Source organism: Heterocephalus glaber, unplaced genomic scaffold (genome assembly GCF_053883595.1).
Source record: "Heterocephalus glaber isolate CG9 unplaced genomic scaffold, H.glaber_assembly_v1.0 deba00000122, whole genome shotgun sequence".
In the NCBI taxonomy this organism is placed as follows: domain Eukaryota; kingdom Metazoa; phylum Chordata; class Mammalia; order Rodentia; family Bathyergidae; genus Heterocephalus; species Heterocephalus glaber.
This window is the reverse complement of record NW_028258138.1, coordinates 76,057,775-76,068,978: the sequence shown is the minus strand read 5'-3', so window position 1 is coordinate 76,068,978 and position 11,204 is coordinate 76,057,775. Positions and strand designations below refer to the sequence as shown.

The window sequence follows — 11,204 nt, the reverse complement described above, 5'->3', positions numbered from 1 at the left end:
CCCCACAGAACTGATAGCCCATCTGTAATATGTAAACCCCTTCGTATACATATAACCATTAATTATTACTAATATTATAAATATAAAAAATACTATAAATATAAAGCATATGAGGCTTTTTACGAGTGGTGAAACTTAGGTCAACATATTTCAACTAGTCTGTGCTTCAGTTTCCTTATGTGCAATATGGAGATAGTAATAAAGCTGCCTCTGGTTGACATGGGAGGGATTTACAGGGTGATGACGTATTTTAATGCCATCTACCAATCACTGGCTGGCAGAACCACCAGTTGCCCACAGTGCCAGAGAAGGAACTGCATCTCATTCCTTCCTATGTTTATCTGTGAGTAGATGTGTGGCATGTTAAGAAGATACCTGTCAAGGAAAGGTTGGAGAGCTGCTCCAGACTACAGGACACTAAAAAGACTTGAAAATTCACTGAAATGTTTGATCCTAAATTGGATTCTGGATCAGGGAGAAAATACATGAAGGATTATTTGGGGAAAGATGGAAAAGTTTGGATTAAATATAAGTCCTAACACATAATAGGTGTTTCCTTAATATCTGTTGAGTGAAGGAAGGAACAGGGCCACTTCAAGACAAAGTTAAAAACTAGATGAGATGTTCAGGACCATCTGTTCTCAGTTCAGGAAAGAACTGAAGCTAGTAACACCAGTTCCTAGTTTTAGTCATCTAAATAACCCTGGGTCAGCAAAACATTCTAAGTTGATTCAATTGTTTCAGGCACCAAGTTAACACAACGAAACTGTTTCTGGCCTCTCTAAAGATCAAACACATTTGTAACTTCTAACTCATGATTGGCTAATGTCCCTTCTGGTTCTGCTATCCCTGTCTTGCCTGCTGAGTGCAAAGAGGGTGGGTTTTTACCTCTGTTCACTCCCTTCCTAAGGAAACAGACCAGACTGGCTAAGACAGAGCCTCAGGCACTGCTGTGCAGCTACGTGAAGGCTGGCCTTTGTGAGGACATTCAGGTAGCAGAGCTCAGCAGGACGGCATGCTGCAGAGAGGCCTCAGATGGCTGGTGGGGTGCAGACATGCAGCACCCCTTCTCCGCGCCCTGGCTGGCCATCAGGCCCCAGCCTGGACACCAGTCCAGCCCATCTCCGTGAGTAGCTTATCAAATGCCACATGCTGGGTGGCTGGGAGGCTGGTCATAGACTCCAGAGTGATAGAGTTGGTAAGGGACCTCAGCTACCAACTTGTCTGCTGCCCTCCTTGACCTACGAGGAAACAGGCCTGGAAATACAAGGTGGCCTGCACAAGGTCAAGCAGCGATTGTCAGAATGGAGACTTAGAGCCCAGACTCTACACTCTTAAAAGGAGCTTTCTCTACTTGGCTCAGTGGAGAGGGAGAGCTCTCAAAGCTGTTGTGCTTTATTTTTATTTTTATTAATTTTATTGGTACATTTTAGGTACACAATATAATGACATTCATTGTTGGAAATTTGCACCTTTACATAATCCATCTTGGTTCTTATTTTTTCCCCATTTCCCTGCCCTCCCTTCAACCTCTCCACCCCTCAGTATCTGCAAAGACTTTGTTTCCATTTTTTCTTTTTCTCATGTTAATTCCATTCCCTTCTTTCCTTTCCCCTACCCCTCCCATTTCCCCTTCCCCTTTGCCCCTTTTCTTCCTATTTCACATTATCTCTTATACTTTTAGTCCTCATTTACACTTTCAGTTTCTCACACTAGAGAGACTATTAGGTATTTACACATGTGTGTCCTATTTATTTCACTTAAGAGTATCACCTCAATGTGCATCCATTTAGCTATAAATGTCTCTAGTTTCTCATTCTTTATGGCTGAGTAATATTTCATTTTATTAAAAAACCACATTTTCTTTATCCAGTTTCCAGTTGATGGGCAAGTGGGTTGTTTCCAAGTTTTAGCTGTCATGAATTGTGCTGCTGTGATCATGGGTGCACGTATATCACTGTGGTATGATTCTTTTAATTCTTTGGGGAAAGAAGCAGGGAAATAGCTGGGTCAAATGGGACTTCCAGTCCTAGGTCTTTGAGGTATCTCCATACTGATTTCCACAGTGGTTGCACCAGTCTACACTCCCATCAGCAGTGGAGCAGGGTTCCTCTTTCCCCACAGCCCCATCAGCATTTATTATTGGTTGATTTCTTGATAGGAGCCACTCTTTCTGGAGTGAGGTGGAATCTCAGCATTGTTTTCATTTGCATCTCTCGAATGACCAGCGATGTTGGACATTTTTTCATATATTTATTTGCTGTTTCTACTCCTTTCTCTGAGAAATGTCTGTTCATTTCAGGTGCCCATTTTCAGATTGGGTCTTTAAATTTGGGAGGTCTGATTCTTTAAAGTTCTTTATAGATTCAAGATAGTAGATCTTTGTCTGAGGGACAGCTGGTGAAAATTTTTTCCCACTTCATGCTTCTTCACACTGTTGGTGGTTTCTCTTACTGTAGAGAAGCTTTTTAGTAAGAAGAGATCCCACTTGTTGATTGTTTGTGCTAGCTCATGAGCAACTGAAGTTTTGTTCAGAAAATCTTTTTCTACACCAATGTCTTCAAGAATTCTACCTAACCTCTGTTCCAGCCAGTTCAGGGTTTCTGTTTTAATATTTAGATCTTTAATCCATTTCAATTTTAATTTAGTTCATGGTGAGAGATATAGGCCTAGTTTTAATCTTTGAGAAGTTGAAACCCAATTTTTCCAGCACCATTTATTAAAGAGGCTATTTTTCCTCCAGTGAGGGTATTTGGCTCCTTTGTTGAAGATGAGGTGGCTGAGTGTGTTTGGAGTTGTTTAAAAGTGTTGTGCTTTCTATACTCCAGGCACTGCTCTAAATTCTGCTTTCTCTATTTTAATATGTATCCGATCTGTTATTTCGTCCAACTTTTTCCACCTGTCCCATTCTTACCAAATCTAAAGCCATCATACAGTTCCTGCTAAACATTTCTAATAGGGGAAGTTGGGTTACCAATCCCAAGAGTGAGCAGAATTGGGAAAAGAAACTCTGAGCAGTGCAGCCTCAAGGGAAAACACTAATTACATTTTGATGAGATATTTTCTAGACAACAAAAAGTAGTCAAAATTAAAAGTGAATTGTATGAAACTTGAATGCTAATAAGTAGCATCAGTTAGATGCCATCCCTTTCACATTTTCAATGTTTGATATGATCATTGCTAAGAAAGAATTTCTTGAGATCAATCTAGGGAAAGGGGCTTTTCCCTGTTGGATTTAGACAACCTTAACATCTTGGAATGTTTACTTTGATCAGGTCCTGGGCCAGTACATTTGTATATGACCCCAGGTCCTATGCATTCCTCACAGCAATCTTCAGGTCAGATGGTATTATTATAGACACTAAGTTAGGTAGAAATATAAGCAGTCAGACAGGCTGGGCCCTTGAGGGAGTCAGTGTAGAGGATGAGAACACATTATAACTGTGGCTAGAGGCACATCTGTTGAAGGCCAGGCTTCAAGATAAAGACAGAATGACCGAGCCTTATACCTCCCCACAAGATAAGATAAGATAAGTGGTTTCACTTGGTCTAATAAAGTCTAGGTAGACATCAGTCACCCAGGTGGGTGACCAGGACTTCTTGATCTATCCCTTCTTAAAAAGATCCTTGTTCTTTCCATGTATACTTGTTACCTGACCTGCTTTCCCATTAGATCAGTATTACCTAAGCAGCTATACTTGTGATCTTATTGGTTTATCACAGTTTTTGGTTTTTGGGGGTTTTTTTTTATAGGGTCTTGTTATTAGTTCAGGCTGGGCTTGAACTCACTATATACTTCAGGCTGGCCTCAAACTCACAGTGATCCTCCTGCCTCAGCCTCCCAAGTGCTGGGAGTACAGTCATGTGCCACCCCTCCTGATTATGATCATCAACCCACGTTGTACCTACCTCGTTGTTTTGCTCCATAAAACTTCCTTTGAAAAGTGGGCTCATTGGCAACCCACTTTTGGTCCCCCTCCTGTCTCTCGGGAGCTCTCTGTCTCAATAAATTTTTCCTACTCTTAACCTCCATTGTTCCTTAAAATTCATTCTTTGAATTTGAATACAAACCAGTGAATCTGACATCTAACACATTGGAAGTTATATTTATTCCCTCTATATCAGTATTATTCACATTTTATAGATTGGAAAACTGATGCTCAGAGCAATTAAATCAGAAGTGGCAAAAGGTGCAGTGTATTAATTGGAAACATGTTTGGAGACTGAATTCAAAAGCCACCATACTGTCTACTAACTCACTGAAGAAGAGTCTCCCCAGGAGAGTAGTAAAGGTTGTCAATCATTCCTGTCAGAGTTTTTCTCCACCTCCATCCCCATAAGACCTTGTCTATTCATAAATCATTTAAGAATCTGTATTTCTCTTCTGCTTAGGTAGGGAAGGCCATATACAGGCAATTCCGAGTAAACAACCTAAATGCACTAGAACACATAGACAGTGTTCTGATTGGCACCAGTGAACACAAACAATAATGAGGTAGAAGGTACAGGAAGGTGTTGCCATATGATAAATTCCCCAAAATTTCTGAGATGGAGAGAGCTGGCAATCTAGACTGAATCCTCTTCATCTGTCAGAAAAGAGGGTCCCTGGTGGAGCCTCCCGATTTTGATGGAACAGCAAATAGGCCTGGAATATAGACAGTCAGCAAAGATGAACTGTCTAGGAGACACTGAGCAGCCTGGAGAACGTGAGAGGAGGAGATGGAGGCACAGAGGGTCTGGGAGAAGAGGAATGTGGCAGGAAAAGACCACCTTTGGATTGCAGGTCAGCCAGAGCCCCCCGTGTCATTGAAGCATGACCAGTTTGCAAATCTGGCTTGTTCTCCTGCTTAAAACGCTTCGGGATAGCCCAGAGTCTTTAGCACAGTTGATTGGGTCTCCAGCTTTCTCTCGGGCCTCCTCCAGTGCAATTCCCCCCTACATTCTGGGAACCTGACACACTCTCTCATCTCTGGGCATTTGTGCATGCTCTGCCTGGGAGAAACAGGCCCCTGCATTCAGTTAAGGGTCCAGTGAATGTGTCAAGTTGGAATTGTGCTGGCCACAGTCTGCTGCCTCTTCAACTTTTCAGGTGTCAAGCAGCAAACACACCCAGTCTGACAAAAAGGATTATTCCCTCCCGAACACCAGCTGGAGCCCCCGCATGGTGGCGCTGTATAATGAACTCATGGAGAAGACTGCGGATGGGTTGTGGACAAGAATTCCAGGTTATTGGCGTTCTGTGCACATACTAAAAGAAGCCAGCCTTGCTAGGATTGCTGAAGTGGTCCCCGGTATGTTCAAACCGCCTACATCAGGAGCGCTTAACTTGAACTTGGGGGGGGGGGGCGGTGCGGCGGGGAAAGCTCTAAATAATACAGAACTGTTGGCCAAATTCACCCTGTATGTGTACCCTGAGGCATTCTGCACCCCAGCCCATCTGCTGTGTGACTTGTGCTAGCTGGGAGTCAGGACCAAGGCAGCCAGGATCCAGTGATCCCAGACTCAAGTGATATTAGCTCAGAAAAGGAACTCAGAGTCCATTTAGTTCAGGCCCCCTCAAATTGCAAGCGAGAAAACTGAGGCGTGGAGAGGCCACACGGTGAGGTGTGGCAGAGGTTGGACTGTCAGAAGCTCCTATGGTTCAGTGGTCTCTCCACTCCTGTTGGCAGTCAGTCCTAGAATCCCATGTAGACTAGACAGGTGCCCCATGGGGAGGAATTAGGAAAAGGTGGTTTCCACTATTAAGGCACAAGCCTTTACCCGATGTCAAGAGCCAGAATTTGCTGGGGACACAACATATGCTCCCTCTAGTGGTCAATTTAAGCTGTAGTTTGAATGTGTGAAAGGGGATGAATGGGTGGAAAGAATGGCAGGAAATGTAACAGGCATATAAAAGACGTGGGGTGGTTGAGATGTGTTGTGCGCAAGCATCAGCTCCCCACAATGAATGTAATCACCATGCGTTGCAAACATGAACTAAAAAAATATAAAATGAAAATGTGGGAAAGGGATCTAGAGAGGGAGGGAGGGTGAAAGAAGGGGAATAAAAAGAGTTAAGATATGTTAAGTACATATACCTAGTCCTTAAAATGAATGTAAACATTATTACAACATGTGCTGATAAAAAATAAATTAGTGGGCCGGGGATTTAGCTCAGTGGTTCCGGCGCCTGCCTCACAAGCGCAAGGTCCCAAGTTCGATCCCGGTACCAAAAAAACCGAACAAATAAATAAACAAACAACAAATAAATAAGTAAGTAAAAAGAAGAAAAAAAGACATGGGGTGGGAAACATTTGGAAGATTTCTAATTTTACACACCCAATCTAAGAATTTCTAAGAAATTCTTAGAACAAAAATGTTTGATTAAGTATTGGATTTTACAGCTTCTAAGGAAGGACTATTAACCCTTCCATCATCCTTGGGGGTCATACTGTATAGATAACTCTTATATGAATAACTCCCAAATCCTTTCCTTTAAGGGAGGGACGGAGTGGACCTTGAGGGAAGAGGGTTTTCCTGAGGACCACTGTGGTCAGGCCTCTTTTGCTCCAGAGATCTGCACTGCCTGAGGGTGGTTCTCCAGCCTGAGGCCCCTCTCACTGACCTGACACTTTTCTCTAGTGCAAACGACAGAAGATGGCAGCCGCCTATTTCTCAGGATCGCGGAGGTGCAGGGACTCGAGGGGCTGGGCTTTGAGCATGCCATCTTCCACAACGACTCAGAGAAGAAGTGCGTCTGCTTGTTCCAGCCTGGGCCCCTCCTGGAGGGACTGCCAGGGTAAGGCATGGAGGACCATCCCAGCAGGCAGCTCATGTAGGCTTTTTCTTGGCCAAAGAGCAGAATATGGGGGGAGAGGGGGTTGGCAGCTCTATGGCCGCTTCTGCAGGTTCCTGGTTACAGAAGTACCAAGGACATATGCCTTGTTCTACTGGCTTCCTAGGCAGGAAACTCCTCTAGCTACCCACCCTATTCCCAGCCCATTGTGATACTGTGATTGTGGAATTTCTTCCCTTCCCTCCCCTCCTCTCCTCTCCCCGCCCCCCCTTTGACTGGATCTTCTGGATCTTCTGATGTGAGCCCAGGCTGGCCTTGAGCTCATTATCTTCGTTCCTCAGCACCCCCTGAGCTCTGGTATGCTGAGATTATAGGTATGTAACACCATGCCTGGCATGGAGTTCTTCCTCACTGATATTCACCTTCCTAAACTGCAGAGGAATAAGTGATGGATGAGTTTTGTTCAGTGCCAGACCCTGTACCACCAAGAGCTTAGGCTATGTTAATTTTTGGTGTTTTTTGGTGTGCATGTGTGTGTTTGTATGTGTATATCTTGAGGATCAGATCCAGTGTCTCACACATACTAGGCAAGCAATCTACCACTGAGCTACACACTCAATTTTAATGGTTACAAAAACTCTCAGGAGAGATGACTTTTTTCCTGTTTTATAGATAAAGAAACAGATGCCCCAAGAGGTTATGTGACTGAGGTCACAGGGCTGGAAATGTGAGACTCAGAGTTAGGACTTTCTGCCCAAAAGCCCACGACATCTGCACTGCACCACTCTATTGGCCCCCAAGACTATAACCCAGGAGGGAACACAATTCACCAGAGTTTGAGGTTGACTGGGTCTGTGTTCTGGGAAGGCATAACTTGCATTAGACAACTTTGCTTGTCTTCCCTGTGCATTTGTGTTGCCTGCTCCCCTGCTGCACAAGAAGGGAGGCCACACTCTGGTCCTGGTGGCAGGGACCCTTCACCATCTCCCTCACTAGTACCTGGCCCTGTGGCATGCAGTGACAATTTCTTAACCTTTCTCCCCTACAGGATTATCCACGGTGGTGCACTGGGGACCATGATAGACACCACACTTTTCATGACAGCGTACCTCAGTGCCAATGCAGTCTTTACAGGGACAATGACCATTACCTTCAAGAGGTCTGTTTCCTTGTCTGTGTTCAAGTTAGAAATAGGCTGGCATTGGGTCGTTCCACTGTATTATGATGGGAAATATAGACTTGTATAATAATCTTTATTGCAGGCTGGGGATTTAGCTCAGTGGTGCCATGCCTGCCTGGCAAGTGCAAGGTCCTGAGTTTGATCCCTGGTACAAAAAAAAAACTTTATTGCAAAGAGAAATTTTTATTTTAATTCTCACATTGACCAACTTAATCTTGTTAGATGCTCTTTCTTTATTGAAGGACAGGAATGTTGAAGATGGTTTGTGTGCTTAAAACATAAAAATATTCTACATAGAATGCTTTTGGCCCTCCCTGGGGTAGAGAATTCTGACCAAAGTGCTTGTTACTATTTAACTCAGCTGTGGGCTGGGGATGTAGCTCAGTGGCCCTGTACCTGCCTGGCAAGCACAAGGTCCTAAGTTCGATCCCTGGTACTGAATAAAAAAAATTAACTCAGCCAACAAATAATCACTGAGCTCCTATGATTGTATTGTAGTGTAATGGATTGAATTGGATTGGATTTCTTATATTTGGTTATTGGTTTAGGAAACATTTCCATATACCTTTGTTCTTTACAGTAATCCTGGAAGCTAGGTAGTGTTATCTCCAAGTTGACAAATAAGGACAGTGAGGTGAATATAGAGGTAGCTGGTATCTAAACCAGGACCAAATGCAGAAATCCCAAGATCTACTTTTTTTCCATAAAACTCCTCTGCCTCACTAGGCTCTGGAGGACTCACAGGGAGAGAAGGACACAGCCTATTCTCTCCGAGGCTGGCAGGGTGGAAACGCTTGGGCAGGAGCTGATGCTGCAGGTATGAGGTAGAATCTCTCCCTTATGGAAAAGCCCTGGCATTGTCCTAAGGCTTTCAACTGATTGAATAAAGCAAACCCAGATTCCCAGATTATCGAAGATTTTTTGCAGTACTGTGGACAGAACCCAGAGCCTTTGCACAGAACTACATTACCCCTCCACCACCCCGTTTTAAATTTTGAGACAGGGTCTCCCTAAGTTGCTAAGTTGCCCAGGCTGGACTCAAACTTGTGATCCACCTGCCTCAGCTCCCCAGAGTACTGAGATTACAGGTGTGCACCATCATGCCTGGCAAAGATAATCTTTACTTGAGGTCAAGTGATCCTAAATGTTAACAGTCATTTATGAAATATTTTCACAACACCTAGAATGGTGTTTAATTGCAGAACTGGGTATAATGTGTACTTAGATAAGTTGACTCATAAAAGTGACCATCACAAAAGGGATGCTGGCTTAGAAATAGAGCCATTCTGCCAAAAATAAAGAAACCCTGGGGGCGTGGGAACACATGCCTGTAATCCCAGGACTAGGGAGCCTGAGGCAAGAGGATTGCTGTGAGTTCAAGACCAACTTGAACTATAGAGCAAGACCCTGTCTCAAAAAAAAAAAAAGATGAGTGATTCCCTACTTGATACTAGACAAACTGCAAGTGAGTTCTGTTCACTCCTATGAGCAAGACAGAGTGCTCAGGACCTGGGAGAACTGTGACCAGAAATATGAGCTTATGTTTATAAACTATTGGGCAAAATGTTGCATATGTTTCCCAGTTGTGAAGACAGCAAGAGTTTGATTTTTTCCAGAACATGGGGAGCTGGTGGGCCAAAATGCTGGTGAAGTGATTTGTGGCTTCCTTACAATGATAAAACCCAAAACACCACACCACCTGGGATTGTTTTATGCCCCATCTTCCTTCCATTACCCATCACATTTCAGTCCCTGGAGGAGAATGTGTGGACCCCACTCTGCATGGACAAGGCCACTTCCTAAAGACATGCATGCACCCCACCCTAAGAAACCAGTCCAGAAGCCATTCTCACCCTCTGGTCTTTCAGCCCCATCACCCTGGGCTCTGTGGTGAGACTTGAGGCCAGGATCACTGGCACAGAAGGAAGAAAGGTGTTTCTCTCATGTGAAGCCCAAAGCAGTGACAAGTCCACCCTCTATGCTGAAGCTTCTGGTAAGGCTCTTAGAGTCTCTTTTCCTGCTGTCTGAGCCCATCTACATGGCCAGACATAGGGAGCAGTGTCACCCACTGCTGGAAGCAATGCTCCTGGAGACTCTTACCCCTGCTTTTTCAGACTTTATGGGATGGAGACCATCACAAGTTACCCATGAGACCTCTCCAGAGCAGTAGGCAGAGGGGCTTATGAAGATGGGTGAGGGAAGGGGAACAACAGAACATCTGTAGTTTCTCCCCTCTCTATCCCCTGCTTGCTTCCCAGTGGGCAGAGATGGGTTTATTGCTTTGGCACTAGTAGAAGAGAGAGCTTATATATGTACAGAAGCAGCTCTGACTCCAGCCAGGCAGGTAGACTCTGCTGGGCTGGTTTTCCTGGAAGCATGGGGGTGATTCACCTGTGTGTTCTCCATTATTCCAGCCATCTTCTTCCAGATGAAGTGACACAGCTGCCAGACACTACAAGGCTTATCTTCTCCTGCCCTTCACAAGCCAAAATCTCCACTAGAGAATATTCTGTCACTCCGTTCACCTCCTTCTCTGGTGGCCAAAACTCCCCTACGTGGCAGACCTTGCTGTCAATAAAGGTGAAAGAGGTCATGTACCCAGGTTGGCATATGTGTGTTTCTTCCTGGATAGTGGGTGTTTGCAATCCCTGGATTGAGAAAGCATCACATGACCTAGACATCTAACCCAGAAAACACATCCACATGGGGTCTTTGGGGGACTCATTATGTCATTGGAAGGACTTAGATCAGAGCAGGCAAAATAAAATCCTCTTACTGCAGATAAATCAGAGACAATTTGTCTGATGACTCTTTGAAGGATGTTCACACAGGAGGTTTTTTAAAATCATTCCTCCATGCTCTGCCGTTACGTACTGTTCTAAAATCTCCATTCACCCATTGACTTGTAATTTTCCTTTCACATCATCATTATATATCTCTGTACCCTCATAAGCATGGGGAGTGGATGAGGGAGAAGGGAAGGGACTATGGGCTCCAGGGTATGAGTGAGTTTGGCCAGAATAGGTACAGAGGAAGGGAATCCTGCAGCTGCCACCCCCTTGAAAGTCATAGCAGCCTCCTAATACACCAACTCATGATTTCTCAAATGTAGGAATCCTTGCCTTTGAGAAGGGGGGGGGGGGAATTAGGTCTTTTTTTTTTTTTTTTTTTTTTTTTTTTGGAACCAGGGATTGAATTAGGCCTTTTTTTAAAAGAAAATTTCAGCTTAGTTATCAACATTGCACAAGC

The 11,204-nt window shown here is 44.2% G+C and overlaps 1 protein-coding gene across 3 annotated transcripts; it reads left to right on the top strand.

Annotated features, from left to right (window-relative positions):
- The first annotated feature begins 823 nt into the window (after positions 1-823).
- Positions 824-10,552, top strand: LOC101705063 (acyl-coenzyme A thioesterase THEM4-like). Of its 3 annotated transcripts, none has more exons than XR_002395613.2 (7): positions 824-1,126; positions 5,090-5,291; positions 6,622-6,778; positions 7,824-7,934; positions 8,682-8,772; positions 9,705-9,948; positions 10,370-10,552. XR_002395613.2 is itself a non-coding variant. In XM_004835224.4 (6 exons), exons 1-6 carry the CDS (start codon positions 1,016-1,018, stop codon positions 10,390-10,392), a joined length of 729 nt encoding a protein of 242 aa, XP_004835281.1. In that variant the 5' UTR covers positions 841-1,015; the 3' UTR covers positions 10,393-10,552. The 3 variants fall into 3 exon arrangements, 1 of the variants encoding a protein (XP_004835281.1); XR_002395617.2 differs by having other exon boundaries at positions 829-1,126; positions 9,824-9,948; XM_004835224.4 differs by lacking the exon at positions 8,682-8,772 and having other exon boundaries at positions 841-1,126; positions 9,824-9,948.
- The last annotated feature ends 652 nt before the right edge of the window (positions 10,553-11,204 follow it).